The sequence below is a fragment of the Pempheris klunzingeri genome, chromosome 1 (assembly GCF_042242105.1).
Source record: "Pempheris klunzingeri isolate RE-2024b chromosome 1, fPemKlu1.hap1, whole genome shotgun sequence".
NCBI classification, from domain to species: Eukaryota; Metazoa; Chordata; class Actinopteri; order Acropomatiformes; family Pempheridae; genus Pempheris; species Pempheris klunzingeri.
Genome location: NC_092012.1, coordinates 13,365,214 through 13,385,241, shown reverse-complemented (window position 1 = coordinate 13,385,241; position 20,028 = coordinate 13,365,214). Strand labels below are relative to the sequence as shown.

General features: G+C 41.5%; 1 protein-coding gene across 11 annotated transcripts in view; it reads left to right on the top strand.

Moving 5' to 3' along the window:
- The first annotated feature begins 10,371 nt into the window (after positions 1–10,371).
- tjp1a (tight junction protein 1a) overlaps positions 10,372–20,028 on the top strand; it is a 98,018-nt gene continuing 88,361 nt past the window's right edge. For all 11 annotated transcript variants that reach the window (XM_070836130.1, XM_070836106.1, XM_070836137.1 and 8 more), the window contains exon 1: positions 10,372–10,463. In XM_070836130.1, the coding sequence (XP_070692231.1) occupies positions 10,372–10,463 (92 nt within the window). The remainder of the gene's footprint in view (positions 10,464–20,028) is intronic.

The following is a 20,028-nucleotide window of genomic DNA, read 5'->3' as shown; positions in this document are numbered from 1 at the left end:
CCTGGGAGCACATAAGATCCCCCAGAAAGAGCTGGCACTGTCTCTAGGATGAGATACATCTACATACATAGATAGACAGATGTGCGGATAACAAATTAAATGTGGAAACAGAAATATTGTCAGACCCGTTTGTGCTGACTTCAACCAAGCTGTGATGTGTTTTGGTGCCTCTCTAGCCTCAGGCTAACTGCAGCATCTTGGGTTTAAATCCTGGGAAGCTGGTTGAATAGACGACTCTCTAAACTACATTTACCAGCTGGTTCATCATATCAACGAAGCATGGAGCAAGCATAATTGCTGAAATTCAAATGTGCCTTGCTTGAGATGCAGGTTACAGTTTGAAACAGACACTCCATGACTGTCCTTTCTGAGCTGATGCTAAATTCCAAAATGCTTTATCTCTGATTTCATACACTTAATCACCCTTCTGTTTCTTCATTGTGTCTTTTTACTCCACTCAAAGTACTTACTAGAACCAGCCTATTAAAGTAAAATGCTTATGCCCTAGATCGAAGCACATGAAGGAACTATTTAGTAGCAGCTTTGCATGTAGAGCACATTAATGTTTCACCGAGTATGATACATCACTGTCAGTGGTGATACTACTTTGTATGCAGATGAGGAACTCAAAGTTGTTCAACTGGATTACTTCTTTGTGGGCCGAATGGTAAAAGGGTGCTATATATATAGGTTTAATCATGATTATTTAATGTGTGACATATGGATTGATTATGATTGAACACTTTGCCCAGGGTCAGCTACTGATAACAACCTCACTGTGTGTTAAGACTGCAAGTCTGCAGGAGGACAGCCATCTCAGACTGAAAAAAGAAAAGCATCACCTACAATAAAACCCAATCTGTGGATGTTTGAAGACAATATTCCGTTCAGAATTTCCCTTGCATGCATGAAACCTGCATAATGTTTTCACCATTCACACCAACACAAGGGCAAGCCTTTTTTTATTTCACACCCAGGCTGGAGATTGTAAGGGCTCTCTTTTGTTGCAGTTGTTGGTTCAGGTTACCTTTGCCTCTGGCGGGAAGTAAGCCTGCTGTGACCTTGACCTTGGCCCTGCAAATCTGCTCAGTGCAGCAGAATCTTTCCCTCTCTCTCACACTCTCTCTCACATATATGTACTCCACCCACTCACCCACCGCTGTATAGACGTATTATATTATATATATTGCGTCTGTTCTTACTGTTAATGTAAGAACAGACCCCAAAGTGATGCAATTATATGGTAAGATAAACGTATCTATCCCCAGCAGAGAAATTCGGTTGTTGCATCAGCACATAAACAGAAATGCTAACAGAACAGTATAGAAAGTAAAAGACATAAATAATTAGAACTATATGGAACTACAATAAGAATAGAATTCAAAATAGAATCCACACAGTAGTGTAAAATGAAAAATTGATTTATACATGGAGCTAACAGAGTCAACAGTTATCAAAGATGCAACAGTGAATCATGTGGAGAAACTATAGCAAATTGGTTCAAATGCTGAAATACTGGTACCGTATGCAAGCTCAATTCTGACGTACAGAGACTTTGTGCAGATCTTAGAATAAATAATCAAAATGTGGATACTTGTAATTTGAAACTTGTATGCAATAGTTTGGACACCACTGGTGTCTAGCATCAAAACTAGCACAGTATGAGAAATCATACCGTGGCTGGATCATGGGGCAGACTCATTTCATTTCATTTCTTATCTCTAGAACAAGATGCAGTTGCCCAACACTCTATATCCATCACTATCCACCTTCAGTCATCCTAGCTGCTGATGTAACAGGCCTTTTAGTGTACATTGGTATGCGCATTACGTTGTTGCACGTAATGGCCTGATGAGACTGCTCCTGCAGGAGTGTGTTCATCAGCTGTGTGTCTTGAGGAGTGGGTTTTGAAGTTTATGTGTTATGTAAGAAATGCAACACACAGTTCAGCCAAAGCAATGAAAGGTAAAGGACTCTATGATTTATGCACATAGAGTGGAGACACGCAGGCACCAAGTCTTGCACACTGCTGTCCAGTGGAGACTCACACGACTGTCTGATCTCTCCATTTTTGACATGCAAACTGACTGGTCTCGCTGTGGCTCAGTTTGCCTGCTCACTCTGTTAATTGGCTACCAAACCCTAGGCCGTCATCACTTGGGAATATCAGGCACAACTTGTGCTTTAAAGAAAAAAACAAGTAGCGCTAATGTTTTTATCTGTTAGCCCAGTTATTTTGCTTTACACGACAGTTTTATATGGGGAACTGTTACAACAAAGGTCACTACAGGAGGGCACAAGATATACGCACCCTTATGCATTCATGTTGTAGGTGATACAGCTAATCACTGACCAGAAGAGACACATTATGAACAGAGAGGCCTACAGAGATCAAAATGTCACATCAATATTTATGCATTAACTCAAAGCCAATATCCCACTATTTATTCTGCTACAGTAAAGCTGTATTTAAAGCATCCAGATAATAGTCACTTCATGGTATGAATAATGCAGTTGGCCGTGACTATGACCCGGCAACAAACAGTTATCTTGTGGGTGTGCATAAACAGACAACACAGACGTAAATGTTTTGACAGTAGAAAGCTTCCTTTAGCACAGATGTGCAGTGATATTGCTAAGCCTGTGTTTTAGCCGTTGCTTCTTACAACACATACCCATAACATCAGCGTTGTAATGTAAGCTTCACTCATTTTAATTACTACTTTTGGACTGATCTTTGTTTGTACCACACCTTTTTATTCATACCTTCACTCATACTCTTAAGCAGCAAACTAACAGGGGTGTAAATCTCTTTACTCCATCATTCTATTTATTTCGCAACCACATAAGGTTGGCTTTTTACATTATTTCCCCAAAAAGTAAGTAGTGAGAACTACAACAAGGATAAGATATCGGTCTATTTACAGTTGAAATAGTTGCTTATACTTGCTTATACAGTAGCACAGCTACAGCAGCCGATTGTCACTCTATATGTCTCGCTTACATAAATGCACGCATACACAGATGGTGTAATATTCCTATTTTCTTTGCTAAGATTGCTGTGATAAGATCCACAGCGACAGCCTACACTGCACACACGTACAGTAAGGCTGCTTGGCAGCACCTACAGCACTGAACTGTATACAAGGCGTCCAACTACGTGCATGATAAGTATAGACAATTTTATTATAAATTTACAACTGTGCTCCAAAGAAAATACAAAGTGGATAAAACACTGCTGATGGAAGGCAGAGTCAAACTGATATATCTCGTTCATCATTTAAAAACTTAAATACTTCACTCTATCTGAAGACTGTGGTTGTACTGAGCAGTTCCTTGGTGTGTATGTGTGCTAGTGCGGGAATGTCAAGCAGGGCAGCAAGTGTGCTCTGTCAACCTTCACTAAGTAATATAATCCATGGATTGTAACAGCTCTTATGCCAGGCCATTCAGCAGATGTTTGATACCTCAGGAGTGTAATTTGAAGGTTGATCCAGTGGGGTTTTGACTAAACACCAGAGGGCTTATTCCTTAACTCGTTTATTATTTATTTTATATTCCTTGTCCTTTCCCATGCTGTAGAGATCTTCTGTACCTCCCATGAGCAGCGCATTGATTTGTCAGTAAGGAGCTCTTATGACTTCATATTGTGACTTCTAATGCACTGTGTCTTTAACAGCAGTTGTTAAATGGCATGAGCTAAACTTAATGTGCGTAATGCCCATACACATACTGAATGTTTTATAAAGGCACACAACATGATGCAAAAGTAGGGTGAACAATGGAAACTTTAACAAAATAATTCAGGATTTTGGGAAATATGCCTAATCACATTACTGTTGAGTGTTAGAGAGGTTGAGAAGATCAACATTATCTGTCGCTTAAATATGGAGCTAGGTGTTGATCATTTTAGCTTGGCATAAAGACTGGAGGCAGGAGGAAATATCTGGCCTGGCTCAGTCCAAAGATCACAAAACCCATCGACCAACACCTCTAAAGCTCAGTAATTAACCCATGTTTTAATTGTTTAATCTGTGCTAAAAATACATTTTATGGGACCATTTCCTTTATTCTTTGCTGGGTGTTGAAAACACAGTTATGAATACTATATTCCATCTTTGCCAATAGATCCCCCAAATTCCTACACACTGAACCTAAGTTGTTTAAGGTGTAAATCAAGATTTCTGTTTTGGTGGATTCTGTGACACCATGTGATGGCTGTTTGTACATCAGGTGTGTTTATATAATGCAATACATGGGATATCTTTATACAATCTTCTGAAGCGTTAAGCGTAAACCCAGCAACCCACAGTTATGCATTTATTGTGTCCAGCCCTCGGATGGCAGACTAAAAGGCAGCCATGGTGTATGCATCATCACAGTTACATACGCCAGCAACAGAGCCGAGCACCCGACACTTAGATGCTCTGTGTTGCTGTTGTGTGTTACCTGTAAACAGTGCTTTTTAACAGAAGGGAGAGCTGCTCCCTCCCACAGGCTCTTTGTGCCTCTGTTCGTCACTTACCTCAGCAAATCTGAGGCTGGAACACCTCGGAGAGAAAGTCTCCACCTGGCAGACTGTTAATAAAGGTGACAGTGGGAGGGCAGGAGGGGACGTAGCTGCTGGTGTCAACCCCTGCTGACTGGAGGCACGGGAGCACAAAGCCCCACTTGACTGTCAAGTAATACGACTGCTGTGTGTAAACACACACTGGTATATGGACTTGCACGCAAAGTTACCGTGAAAATTTGTCTCTGCAACTGTCAGGCAGAATATCTGTTTACATGTGTATTCCTCCTCATGTGGAACCATCCTTGTTTTCCTTCCTCGCACCACCTACACCCCCGAAGCTGAACCATAAATCACTGTCCAAGCAGCAACAGCAGTCATTTAGTATCCAGGGCTGCTGGCATTCATTCCCAGTCTTTCTTTCTGTATGTCTTCCGCTCAACCACCAACACCTCTCGACTTCCATGCTCTACAGTAAAACTGCATGATGCTGAGCACTTTTAAAGTCTGTTTCAACCTATTATTTAGAAACAGATAGATAGGTAGCTTTGACCTGAGGTAGAGCCCAGGCAGGCGCTCAGAAGCAGACTGAGGGAAAAACAGCATAGCGTGCACATGTGTTTGCTCTGAGTCCGGGCCCCGTGTATTTCACATGCAATTTTGAAACAACAGCAGGCACATTCACTTCAACAACTGTTTCATTTACATATTGCATTACCCTTGGTTGGATTCATATGCTTTATGCATCCTCTGCAGCTTCCATGTCTGGCGGTCCATGTGTGCCTTCTTATCACATCACTGCTCTCTGGCAAGTCTCACACACGTCACAGGCGGGTTTTTATCGTGCAGACTACGCTGTTAGTTCTAGCATCAGCAATTTTTCTTTAAATTTCTCTTATCCTACATACAAACCAGGGACAGTCGCCGCAAATTAACATAAGCTAAACCCCCTATGTACATTACAGCTGTTGCTTTTCTTCAGCTAACCATTTTAGTCTGTAGCATCCTACTACAGTAACCTCTTTATTACAGTACAGCATCATAACGCTACAGCATTGTGCCATCATTAGATGGACTTGCATCCCAAATCAGGTTGAAGACGGACCCAGTGCCATCTTAGATCTAATTTTAGCCCACCATTTACAATCCAAATTAAAATGTTGTCCATAGTGACATTCTGCCACTGCTTATATTATCTTATTCAGTGTTCCATATTAACAACATTTTCCATGCACATTTAATAATTCTGCACCTTTCCAAGCTGGTCAAAATTAAAGGCTAGCTTGACACAAAGAAACACATTTAACCTAATAAGCACTTTGTAAACACCACCATGCATTTCATTACATTGCATTAATCCTCAAAGTTTTGCTTTCAGTGGCAGGTGCAGCAGTGTTAGTGGTGAGGACAAATGAACCAAGGGTTTTTATTTGAATTGAGAATCCTACATTTAAATAATTTTTCTCCAAGTTATTCATATGATATTATATAGGGATTTCTCTCTTCATCAATCAATTAATTTATGTTCCATAAGACGTCAGAAAATAGTGGAACATTTCAGTAATTTCCTTTTTTTTTTCCAAAACCCAGAGATATTTAGTTAAGTATCATGGAAGACCAGAAACAGTTTAATACTGGTAAAAAGACTTATATGATAAATAAATTATCAGTATGGTTGCCAATGAAGCTGAACCGATTAGTCGCCTAATTGATAAATCAGTCAACAGACAATTAAAACTGCAACTTGAAAACTGGATAACAGGTTCCAGCTCCTTAAATGTGAGGATTTGCTGCTTTTGAATATCTTTGAGTTTTGGACTGTTGCTCGAACAAAACAAGAGATTTGGAGACGCCACCTTGAGCCCTGGGAGACTGAGACAGACATTTTATAAACGGAAAACTGATCAAGAAAATTATGGTCAGATTAAACAATAATGAAAATAATTGTTAGTTGCCTAGCTCTAGTTGACAATAATAGTTTCAGCTCTATTTGAAAACAAAAGTGCTCTTCTTGTCATACCTGTGCAACTTACATCATTTTGCTTTTGAATATGAAAGCATATCCTGTGTCAGGGCAACCTTAGCCAAGCCCAGAGCCAGTGTTGCCGTGGCGATGCAGGTCTGGCAGGGAGAAATTAAAGCTCTGCAGCGAAGTGTTGAGTTTCAGGATGCTCACAGCACCCACATCGCGCTGAGACCGAGTGCTGTCGCCCACAGACATAATTCAGAATGGGGTTGATAACTGTGCAGGTAGTAGCAGATAACAGGTGTATGATGACGCACAGCGACTAATTTCCATGATGACACACTCACAGTTGAAATGTTTATATGTGTATCTGCTCAGCTGATGCTGTGTTTGCTCGTGCTGTGTGCTTGTTGATTATTTGTATGCCTCGTGCATGAAAGAGAGGCAGAGAGAGAGTGAGACAGGAGAACAGTCCAAGGCTACAGATTTAATCTGGCTGCTGTGGTCATGTGATTAATCGTGGCCAGGGGCCAGGGGATAGTGTAATTTATGGTGAGGGGGGGGATCAACACATTTGGATGGTTGCTGCTCCTGAGGGAAATCTCACTCTTAAACCAATCCAGTATTCTTCTCCATCTCTCCCTAACCCACCGTAATATCAGAACGATGACAGCTGGGTTTTAGGCAAGTTGGCCATTTATATCCGTGACTATAAAGATGATGAAATGGACTCCTGCTGTAGTTTTATCAAGCAGATGTGTGACGCTTAAAGATGCACTCAGAGGACATTTTCTTATAACCATCAAGCGAATGTCTGACTGTGACATAATTGAACAAATAATTGAATTCTTCTGCTTGAGGCCAGCAAGTATTTGGGCTGATGGAGTCCATTTGCAAGTCAGTGTCACCAAAAAGCAATACATTTTATATTAACAGGGAGAATATTGCCAGTCTGCTGAGGGCTGTGCGTCATTCACAGTCTCCACTGTCCTTCTGGCTAACGACCATATCACTGCTGTGGTGACCTCACCATCCTCGGTCTCCTTCAGGCCACTGGTGTGCCTCTGTGTGTGTGTGTGTGTGTGTATGTGTGTGTTTACTTAATCCTCTTTCCAACTCCAAGAACTGTAAACAAACATCAGAGGAGTTGGAGTAAAGGCGAGGTGGGCATTGGTTGGCTTTTTTTTTTTTGGTGAATTTTCTGTTGTTTTCATAGCTGCCAATATCAAGCAGTGCTGATAACAGCAGTTTCCCATTGACCTTCCCCACCAGCTGCTCACCAGCTTGCCCCATCCAACAGGAGTTACCTGCCTTTGCACTGGCTGTCTGACTTTCCTCCTTGGCATTTTTATCATGGTGTTATTCATTCCTGATAGAGTTTATATCTAGATTTACTTTTCCCGGTGTATGGGCCATCTCAAGACGACTATGGTTTATACACTGCAGTTCTCCCTTCCTCCTTTCTGTTTATTAGGCTGAAAAAATATGTAAACACGGTGGCAGAAATGTGTGTTGTCTCACCTCATCTTGCAGCTCCGTTCTGAAAAAAACGTGATGCTCTCCAGCGTCACTGCAAACATGTCTAAAGGTTAAAGATCCTGCCCAGGGGGTTTATACAGAAGGAGTTTGCATGAGTCTTTATGGTTACGTCACAGTCCTCCTGATCACACGCCCGTCCTAAAGAACGCTATTTTGCCTCTTTGACAGACACAAACATACCAGCACAGAGGGAGTCACTTCAACTTGCACATGGACTCTTCTGATGTCCCCCTCTGATGTCCTTGAGGACTCATGTTTAAATATGACACCGAATCAATCACTGAATTGATTAGCATCTTCAGAGACTGTGAACTGTCAGCCCCCAAAGGATCGGTAAAAGTAATCTGAGCCGCGCACTACTCTGCGAGTTTGCAGTAAGAGATAACGTACATGAGAGAAAAAAAAATCTACATATTTTCTTGAATACAACAGAATAACAATAGAGGGATCAGGACGTTTGCTAATTTTTAAAATCCTCAAGTATACATAATATTGTTAAATCTCGAAATAAATACCGAAAGCTAGCAAACATTTTACGTGGACTATTTATATTGTGCATAAATATTAAGTATAATATAATGAATAAAACAAACAAGAAAAGATAAATGAATTTGATTGTTTTCACTTTCTTTTATCCCTGTTTCTTAATTAGCTTTGCTTAGCTCACTTTCTCTGAGCCGCCAAGGAGATCATGTCGACTCGCCTCCTCGTTCAGTCACACCTGCAGAGCGGGACTGTCTGCTGCTTAAGGAGATTGAGGTTTGAGCAACAAGGTCAGTAGTTATGTGAGACGAAAACAAGCCTCTCGTAATGTAACAATGTAAGATAAGATAAACCTTTATTCACCCCAAAAGATATTTATGATCCACACAGTGAAATAAATGTTAGATATTTGAGACTAATGCTAACACAGATCAGAAAGAGTACAACTATATGTTGATAGATATATTTTTTCAAAAACATACAACATAAACAAGGGCCCATTAAATTTTATTTTTAAGTAATTGTGACCAAGATAAATACTCATCGGGACAATTTGCAGTTGAAAAACAAACTTGTCAGTGCTCTCTGGTGGACGAGCTGAATGGAGACATTAAATCAGCTCACACATGCCTGGTTAACCAATTTATTGATGTAACTATAAATATACATACATGTTAAGATTAATTATGCAGACATACTAAAATAAAGTTAAAAAACTGAAATATAGGTGCAAAGAAAGCACAGAAAGGTGCATCTGTATTAATGGTACACATGTTACAAATATAAACACATAAATATACAGTAGTAGTATAATAAAGTATAGAAAAGGTATAGTATAAAGAGGTGAACACACAAGTGCAGCAGGAATAATTAGTTAATTAGCGGGAATAGGAGGATATATTCTGTGTAATATGTTGTTTGGTTGTTTCCATTTGCAGCCTGGTGGTAAATTTAGTCTTCCTTGGGTTACCAAGTTCGTCTAAACCTTAGAATTGGTATTGACCTGTTCTGTTTAAGGCTGCTGTGGTGTCACTGCTGCTTTGCCCCCCCCACCCCCCACCCCCTCCTCCATCCTCCCTGAACTCCACACGGGAAAAGTGTTTCCCTCACGCCCCAAACCCTGCTGCTGTCTTTGCGCCTCGTGGATCAACCCTAAGAAAATAACACCCTAAAAGGACGCATGTGCCTCCAATTTTACAACACCGAGATATTACTCAGCAGTAGTAGGTTCCCCCCTCTTAAGCCATTACATCGCTGCCTCTCTCCTCTCCTCTCCTCTCCTCTTCCTCCTCCTCCTCCTCCTCCCCTCCTCCTGTGTCACTCCCCTGCTCTCTCTCCCCCTCTCGTTGGACACACGCGCGCTCTGCTTCCTCCCTCGCAGACGTTTGGGTGCCACCGCCGCTGCATCCTACCTCTGACTCTGTTTGTCTTCCTCTTGACTCTTTACCTCCACAGAGACGAACCGAGGTAGAAAAACAAAGACAAAGAGAGAGAGAGGAAGAGAGAGAGAGAGAGAGGGAGAAAAGTGGCCGCTACGGGGCGAACCACAACAATGACCCGGTCCTGACTAAAATTGAATGGATTAGCCAATCTATTCTGAGCTCTAATGAGATTAGAGACATGGGTCGCGGCGGCGTGGTACCTTTCGTTGAGCTCCTCGGGGATCATTTCCCCCGTCAGCACTCCTCCACGCGTGGAAATGGCGTTTTTGACAGTGAAGATGCCGCGGGTGCCGGGGAACAATAACAGACACTTGAATGCACGCTCACCTGTGCCGCTTTTGTGGCGCGCGGATTCCTAGAAGTAGAAGTAGTAAGTGGAAGAAGAAGTAGCAGCAGCAGCAGCAGCGGTGACAGCAGCACAGGAGGACAACATGAAGTACCAGAAATATATCACGGTGATGCAGATGGCCATGGGAGTGACAGCCTCCAACAAAGACTGCCTCCCCACTAAGAGACAGCTGTGGTGAGTAGAGAGGAGGAGGTGCGCCTGTGGATGGGAGCGTGTGTCGGTGCGTGCGTGGAAAGAGTGGCAAAAGGTTGCGGGTTGCTTTTCATGTGAAGAAAAACAGCCTTAAAATTAGCCCCCTCAGCTTTGCTGTCATGAAAACCTTCCACCCCCCCACCCCCATTCGCCTTTACCCGGGTCTCGTGCGAAGTTGAAGCTGAGCAGCTGTTGGCGGAAGTCGGCTGCCTCCATCTCTCTTTGCCTCCAACAACTGTTACATATTCACGCCGGGGACAGCCACGCACACAGCGGGCGTCCAGCCGGGGAGAAGCGGGCTGGACGGTGGCTTTCTGTGCCCCGTGCGTGCGTTTGCGTGCGTGCGTATGCGTATGCGTGCGCGCCGTCCCTGTGCGTTAATGCGCTTGGTGGAGTCTGTTTGTTGTGATCAGTTGGCTGAGGGTGAGTTTCACATGCAGCGGTGGGGGAAGCGGACAATACAGAGCAGGTGTATTCACAACAACAGTATGAAACAGCGCTGAGCGCCGGCACTGTCCGCTTTGAAATGATGTCTATGGCACCTGCACGCGCTCCCTGTTTTCCTTCCTCGAGCCTTCTAGCGACCCCTCATTTGAAGCGTGTGATTTTGCTGATTTGTATTTCCTCAGCAGGGATCTGATCTCAGATCTATTTCAGTAATCTGATGTAGTAAAAAAAAAAAATGTCGGCTGATTCCCCCACTCTCATCACTTATTCAGTAGCTTCATGCCGCCTGTATTCACATCACAATGTGTAGGAGTGATGCTAAGTGGTTGGCTGTCATTGGCTGCTCATGTGTCTGTGTGTTTTCATATGAGTGTTTCCAGCTAGTTTGATTCATATCAAAATCTGTTATTGCACATTTTTCACCACCCACCCACCCAGCTGCACCCACCAAACTCACCCACTCTCCACTGGAAATATTGGCTGCCTCCCTTATTTAATTTTCTTAGCTTTTGGAAACATCTGTTTTCTTTTTCTGTACTGTGGTTTAGGGCAACAACCAAGAATTATTTTCAGTATTAGTTAAACTGTCAATTAGTCTCAAGCTGGCAAGCTCTCCGCTTGGGGTTTAAGGTGCCGATCATGAACCGCAATGTCTCCAGTTTGAGTCCGCCCAAAGACTGTTGTTGCACGTCATACCTCTCTTTCCACATTTCCTGTCATCTCTCTATTGCTGACTGTGTAATAAAGCATTAAGTGTCCCAAAATACTTTAAAAAACAGCCATCAAAAATTCCTAGAAACTGAGGTGACATCTATAAAAGGTTTGTTTTGTCCAACTATTAGAATAAAATCCAAAGATATAAACTGAATTGGCAGGTATTTTGATAGTCGATGAATCGTTTGAGAATATTAGTTTTTCCAATGTGAGGATTTTCTGTGTTTCTTTGTCTTACAGTAAACAGAATATTTTGGGGGTTCGACTGAAAAAGTTGGCATCTGAAGATGTCCCAGTGGTTTTTAGAGACTTGCGATGGACATTTTTCACTATTTTGCAACCATTGTCAAGGTTTTTGATTATTTGAATGCCATTGAATTATAAAAAAAATCTAATAGTTGATGCTACTATTGTCTTTTTTCAAAAACAGATTTTTCTTTGTTTTTACTGGCGCCTGGTAGTAAGCCTGTGGGGAGCATTGGCAACAGTTGCTCGATACAGGGTGTTGAGATGAAGTGAGGTCTCTTTAAAGATGCTTTGGCAGCTTGGGTCCCATTTCATCCACTCGATCATCTGGCGACCAAACATTAGCCAGGAACAGCCTTAGGTACTAGCTGGGTTAGCGTAGCTCTTATGACGACCCCTTGTCTCTCTCCCTGGGGGGCTTGTTCCAGGTGGTCGGGGTGGGCAGTCAGAAGATGTTGTGGGCAGCGATTTGGGTTTGCTTTAATCCAAACACACAGCTCAAATGTATAACTCAGCCATAGGTAATAAATTTTTCAGCAATAAAGGTGAAAATAATCACTGATAATGGATAAAAACAGTGCTGGAATAATCGTCACGGTGACTATTTGAAAGTATTTTTGCTCGAAAAGCACAGTTTATGGACCAAACAATCAGCTGAACTGATTAAACGATAAAGAAATAATTGTCAGAATAATCAGTAATGGAAAGAATCGTCACTTGATGCCCCTTGCTGATATCAAACAGAGGAAAGCAGGAAATCCTGACATTTGAGAAGCTGGAAACACAAAGTACTTGGCAATATTGCATTGTAAATCTCTTCAAAGATTAGTCATACCTCATATCATTTCAATTAATTCATTTTATCTAAGTTGACTAACTAATTGACCAGTCGTTTTGTGCATTTTGTAAATTAGTTGGTTAATATCAGGGAACAAGAGGTTGACATTAATGGCTGTAACCTTATATGGCTTTTGACACCATGACAGATGCTGTTATGACAGATTTCCTGTGCTATGGTTATACTGTAGATCATATTAAGCTAAACTATGATTCTCTTCCTTCTACTCATTTATATTAGGAGGCTCATTAATTAAAAAGAAAGGAAAATCAAAAAACATTACACAGCAGTGTAGTTTTCAGTCTAATTATAGGCTCTCATTATTCGTACAATGGGCACATTCGGTTCTTCTTCCTCTGTAATCCACATAGATAACATTAAGCACGATGTATAATCCTCTCAGATTGGCATTACTTCAGTCAGAGGACAAACACTGGTTTATTGTGATGAATGTCCAACCTGGTTCCTGAGGAGTCCACCATATATACAATATATATATATATAAGTGCAAATGGTGCCTGTGGTAACACACCTGACCAAATCAGAGGATATCACACAGGGGAGGAGAGGTTTTCTCCTCTTAGCTCGTGACTGCTGTCAAATGTGTAGCAAAAGAACACAGCGGTGACTTGGTTTTGACACTTCTCCCTTAAGAGAGGCGCGGCGGTATGTCTGGGGCCATCACTTCATGGTGGGGGAAGGGGCACGGCCATTAAAACAGGATTACTGTATCTCCTTCGACAGCCACTTTAACGAAGGGAAGCTGAGCCAGTGTGTGCCTGCAGTGTGTGTTTCATGGAGTCACCCCTTGCATTCACTCGCATGCCGTGTTTGTCATTATTCGCTGTGAAGTCGGAGCCCAGCACCAGTAGGCTTGCATGCACACAAGTAAATGTGTGCATGCTGAGTTACTGTGATTACCCACATTGAGGTTATACTTAATAATTTAAGGCTTTTACAAAATTTTACATTGGATGCCTTGACTGATAACCCAACTTTACACGAGTTGTTTGATAGTGAAGTTTGTATCCAGACCTGTGGTAACCTTTTAGCTAATGGCAGGAGGAATCTAGTAGATCAATTGTGGTATTCGTGATATTAGCTTTAACCATTCATCCACCCATTTATCATCTACTTTTAGCCAACTATGGGTTAGCCTACCTTTAGTAGTTAAGTTTCTCAGTTGTGACATAATAACATTTCCCTGTCAGCTCAGGAAAACAATTTTGCTGAATTGCTAAACATGCAAATTGTCTTTCTCATTCACTGCTTTGCATCAGGTTTACTCTTTGACCTTAGTGGCTTATGCACAGGATTAAAAATCAAGAGACCCAACTGAGCAGTTTATACCTTCGTACATAATGAGATAAAATGACAACGTTATTTTAGAGATTGTAGAATAAGTGAATATACCATGTTCCAAATCAAACCTGTCTTATTCTCAAAAGGTGTTGAATTGAATCGAGTGTAAATTCCAACATACTCTCTGCAACCCCCTGTCTTCTAGCAGTGCTTTAAGGTTTAGCTGAGAGGCGTGATGAAGCATATGACACAGAAACAAATGCTGATGGTGAAATTCAAGAACAGGGCACAAGCTTTGGCTGTGGTAAGAGTTACAGAAAACATTGCAGAAGCAAGGTGAGGTAGTTTGGGTACACTTAGGTAACGCTTTTATAGCGACTAAAAACACGAGAGAGGGTGTATTTGTTCCTTGAACCGAACAAGGAGACAGGATGGAGACATTACTTTCCTCTAGCAGCAGGTGAGGACTATCGATGAGGGGGTGGTTGTGCGCCAGATGGTTTCATGATCACTCAGCCCCCTCGATTAAAAATCTACTCCCACCCATCCATCACGTTTGAAAGGAGGTCATTGCATCGACAATGCGATAAATAATCATAAAATTATTAACCTAGTGTCATTTAGTTTGTTGCATGAAAAATGCGTTTGAAATGCTACATGTTTATGTATGTTGTATTTTACATATGGGTGATGACGCACGCCCAGTGATAATTAGTCACCTCTTCCATGATCTAAGATCAATAATGCTGAAATGTGTCTGCCTTTCCTAAAAAATAAGCAATTAGTCAGCACATGCATTTCACTGTCCTTTCACTGTAACAATTACTACATGCACTGCTACAATGTTCCCAAGGCAATGAGAATGAAATTTAGATAATGTGGAAAACAACAACAACAATCGTGGCAGACCCTTGTGTATTTAGTGAGCGTGCTCAGCGGCTTTCTTTCCTACTAAGTCACCTGGTATTTATTCATCTCTTTGTCAAATGAAAACTGAAACTGAAAACGTGCATCCTAAGGGCGCAAGAGGTTTTGTCAGCCATTTGTAGGGAGTAGTGCATCCGGGAGAGCAGTGACATAGACAATAATTACAACAAATTCTGGAGGTCTGAGCAGACTGTGGTGATCAGTGCCTAGTGTGTTGTTTTTTTGCTTATCGTAAATACACCACATTTTCAGCAAGAAGTCACCAAATTCTGCTTTGTTTCCGGTGTACCGTCAACATAATCCAGCGTTGTTTATCGAGTTGTGTCGTATCCGATTACAACCTTATAGTTGAATTGTTTGGTTAAGTTTATGTGTAATTTCTGAGTGTTGCTACAGTCTTGCTACGGGTATAATCAATTTAATAGAGTTCAGATAAAAGCACTGAATAAAAAACATGACATCAAAAAAAACTGAAGAACAAACAGAAGGCTGTATGAAATATGACTCCATTCACTGTGTAGAACCAGAAAAACACATACATACAAAATACTAAGTGACCTGTAAAAGCCACTGCACTGTAATTAGTTAGGGATGATCCATAAACAATAATTAGCCTGATGACGTGTGTTTAAACCGGTCACAGCTCTTCCTAACGTGGGTGTATCGTCCTGTATTGTGTGCCAGATGTCTACTCTGCTCCCCTTAACACTGGCAGCTCTGCCTGGTGTTCTCAGTCCACCTGCTTAATGATGCATAAAGTCAGCGTCCCTTCTTCCCCCCAACACACACACACACACACACACACACACACACACACATACACACACACATATACATGCAGCAGCCCCCCTGCCCTCTGATTTGCCTGTCCACACGTCCTCCCTCCCAGCTCTTGAGAGGAGCACACACATCCAATAACTCCTGTCCTACCCCCCTCCACTCTTCCAGTTCCACTCATGGAGGCCATGATGCGTAATCTCACACAAACTGACAATGCCACGCATTAGTTACCTCAGCAGGAGCCCAGGTCCAGGGTGGGCCTGTCATGATAATCAGTACTTTTCTGAAAAACATGCCGAAATACTCTCTTTTTTCTTCCTAACTCTCAGTATCTCTCTGTCTCGTTCTCCCTTAAGTCAAAAAAAGCCTTTATGCATTAAAGTCATGAAGCCTGATCTTAAAAACACGAGTCATGACTTCATGGCAGTCTTGGAGCGTGCTACTCCTACTCTCCGCAGTTCCTTTATAGAGTATATGCAAAGGGACACACACTTGCTTTTGTGTGTTTGAGTGTGTGTGTGTGTGTTTGTGTGTGTGTGTTCAGTGTTTCTGTCCATTAGGAACTCGCATGTTCTTACTTTGGCAGAACGGTTGTAATCTCCTCTCAGATGGTTTATGCCACTAAAGGGAACAGATTACACAGGGTTTATTGACTCGTGGCTCACCCCCTTACCCCCACCCGCTCTCTGAGCATCCCGTGGGTGTGTGTTTATGTGTTGTGTTTGTTTGTGTGGGTGTCTGTGCCAGTGTGAGATTGCCTGTGTGTTTGTTTATCTATGGGTTAGAGCCTTTAGTGATAACTTTTATGCTCCAATTTTAATACAAAATTAACTTTTTCAGTAATATTTGTTTTGTTGATTTGCCGCTGTTTCATGCTAAAACAATTTGCATGTAGAAATTGTTGTCCTGTACAACTCAGACTAAGATTACAGCATGTTAAGTGCAAACAACATAATTATTCTTCAGTGCAATAACAACATAGCACAGAAGCTACTGGCTAATAACAGTCAATAGTTCTGCTGGTTTCATTTAGTAACACGTATGTCTGTGTTGTAATATTTGTCAGGCTTGCGTAAGCTTTGAGTTTGACATATTGAATGCTAAAGAGGCAGGTATATATAGAGTAAATGACATTGGTGATTTAAGTTTGAGTGCCATATTTATCCCATCGCCCAGTAAGTTATCTATATCAAACTTTAGTTTAAAAACGTGTAGTTAGTGAGTAATCTGTAAGAAAACAGGGGTCAGTATGTCAGTATTGCTCGGGTTTATTTACTAAATGCTGCACACAAGTTTGGTGCATGATGTCATGAAATAGTTAGCATCCAACTTCAATTAAATTGAATCAATTAAATCAATTTCTGTCCAGTACACTTGGTTCAGTGTTGCTATAATTTACTGAGAAATCTACATGTGATGTGTACAAATGATATACGAGTGTATTTTAGACACTACAGTGGCTCGGCTAGCATGATTGGGGAGACGGAAAACAACGATAGAAAACTTGCCAAACACAGAATGCTGAACATTTTTGGGGGACAAATGTCAAGTCATTGTCTCACACTGACAATCGTAATTACACTGTATCAGACTCATAACCACTGTAGAGAGGGGTTGGTTAATGACCAAATGTGTTGTAGTACTGACACCTGTCAAGTATCAAAGTTGGCAGAAATCATTTATAAGATGTTTAGTTATTTGCTTATTATGTGAGGAGATATTTCATAATAAGAAAATTAGTTTACATTATATTTTTTCAGGCATGTTTATATAGCTCAGAGTGTGGTAAAAAAAGGAAAGAAGTTTGGCATTTTTACAAAAACTTCAACTATAAAATTATATTGTAGTAGTGTCGGTAATGAAATATTTGGAATGATATGGAGCCATAATTGGCTGCATCCTCCTTGAGTCTGACTCCAGATGTTGCACAGCGCAGGTCTGGAGTCACGTAATGGCGAGCCTAACTAAGGGTCTGGTAATGGCTGCTTAAAGAGCCAGTTGGCGGCAGTGATGGTAACAGAGGCCTATCAGAGACTCATCGTCTCCAGTCAGAGTCAGAGACGGAGCAGCAATGACTTTTAGAATCTGTGAGTCACACGTTCTCGGCCTCTGGTGACTCTCGACTGTCACGATGGCTCACAGGGGGCTGACAAGATGGAATCCATCACTGCCGTCCCACAAATAGAGAAGGACACAGCAGAGGGGATCCACTTTTGTCTGACAGAGATCCCAATTTATTCTTTTCTTTCTTTCCCTCCGCTTGGTAGATTTATGTCTGTCTGTCAACATCAATATTTTCTAATGTTATATAATTGAGGCATTTCATTTTTCATAATATGATGTAACAACACTACACTGTAGTATAGTTTGAGAATGTCTGAAAATTAAAAAGTGGCCCTTAGTGATTATCCCTCTTTCATTATGTCCTCTGTTCCAATAGGACGTAAACAGACTAACTAATTAAATGATTTATGACTAAACGATGTTGCAAACATGACCACACTGGGATATATTACAAGACCTAAAAGCTTAAGCCTATTAACTACAAATCACATATTACTGTTGGCCATTATGTAATATTCCATTTGACTGGTTTTCCATCTTCTGTGTAAGATCTGTCATCAAAAGCTTTACCATGTTGTTGAAAATCAAACCCAAAAAAAACAACGAAACATCTCCTTCCCCTAAATATGGGTGTTTTTGAACATAAAATTAATTGGTTGTTGCTTCTTGAGCGCATTTTAGAGCCTTTATATTCAGGTTGTATTGCATAAGTTGAAAGAAGAGCAGTTTTAAGTTAAACCTTGTTGTATTTAAAGAAATTAGCTTACAGGAATTCTCCATGTTAATATTTAACCTTCCATCTCAAGCAACTTTGCTTTCATCGATCTACTAAACCCAACAGATAGTGTTGTTGGCTAATGCTAGAACTATTCATACAAAGGAAAAACATTTGTAAATAATTCATATTTTGCTGTATTTACTTTATTAATCATAACCTGATCTATATTTCCCTGGGAGAATATTTTACAAGGACCATTATGACCTCAGATGGCCCCCACCTCACTAGTGAACTAGTCTTTGATCATTCTTATTCAGTTCATTTGGTATAACTACATGCTTCGTCTGTACAGTTAACATAAGTGGGCATTTTCAAGAAATACATGGAGTCACACTAACAGCTAAGCTACCGAAGATCATAACTACTGACACTTCTTTCTGTGTTTGCTTATATATTATTATTATCTTTTAGGACTTGCCCCTGTCAGTAATTTGTGCAAATCCACAAGCGGAATGTGGAAAACATGCGTATGGTTGGTGGGATGGTGCATGAGGTTGGTAGGGCAGCCTTTCAGGCCACTGTCCACTTTTGCTTTAGCCCAACTCGTCCTCAGATCTCTGCTCGTACAGTGAATTTTAATGTGCCCCGAAGTTGAGTTTGTGTTGATGTCTGTTATGCACATGGGAGCAGCCTTGCTGTTTGAAACCAGCCGTTGACCTGCCCGTCACCCTCCTCTCCACAGGGGTCAGACAGCACTCGGACATGAGCGTTGTCCCGCCTTGTTTGATACATGTCTATATGCCTAATCTGGTCCGTCCATCTGTCAGGCCTGTCTGGCCTAATCAGATTCTTGATCTCGCCACAGATTTTCAGTCGCATCCTCGTCTGCCCAGGTGGCTTTTCAAAGGGCTTACAGACTCCAGCTAGTAGATGAAAAGCTTCAGTGTTCCTCCAATGTTCCCTTCCTTGTTTTTTTTTCTTTCTCCTCTAATGTTTTCAAGGATTTTTTTAGCCAGCCAACATTTCCATATCCATCATTTGTTTTATTCTTCGGTTAGGGAGTGTCATTGAGGTCTAGATCAAGTAGGATGTGTCATACACCTCTTGTCACCACTTGTCCCCTAAAATAGGAGGGGAGCCATGAGCAGAATGATGCATGTTCATCGGCTGGCATCACTTCCAGCTGAACAGTCAGGCATTACGAAGCAGTCAGGGTGACCTCTGAGCCATACGCTGACAACGTCCCTCTGTCCTTTGTCCCTTTGCATTATGGTCTTTCGCCTTTTGTCCTTCGGCCCCTTGTCTTTCAACTCTGCCTCGCAGCCCCACACTCCTTCATGCTTTGTTCACCTGTCTCTTAGTTTCTGCTTCTTTCTCTCTTCGCTCTAACTTTTCTTTTGCCCCACCTGTGCAGCAGTGGTCCTGCTTAGTGAGTGAGCACACACGGAAGGTAAAACAAATGACTAACATGCTGGCTGGGTAAAAGCTTCTTTGAAAAGGTCTGAGAATAT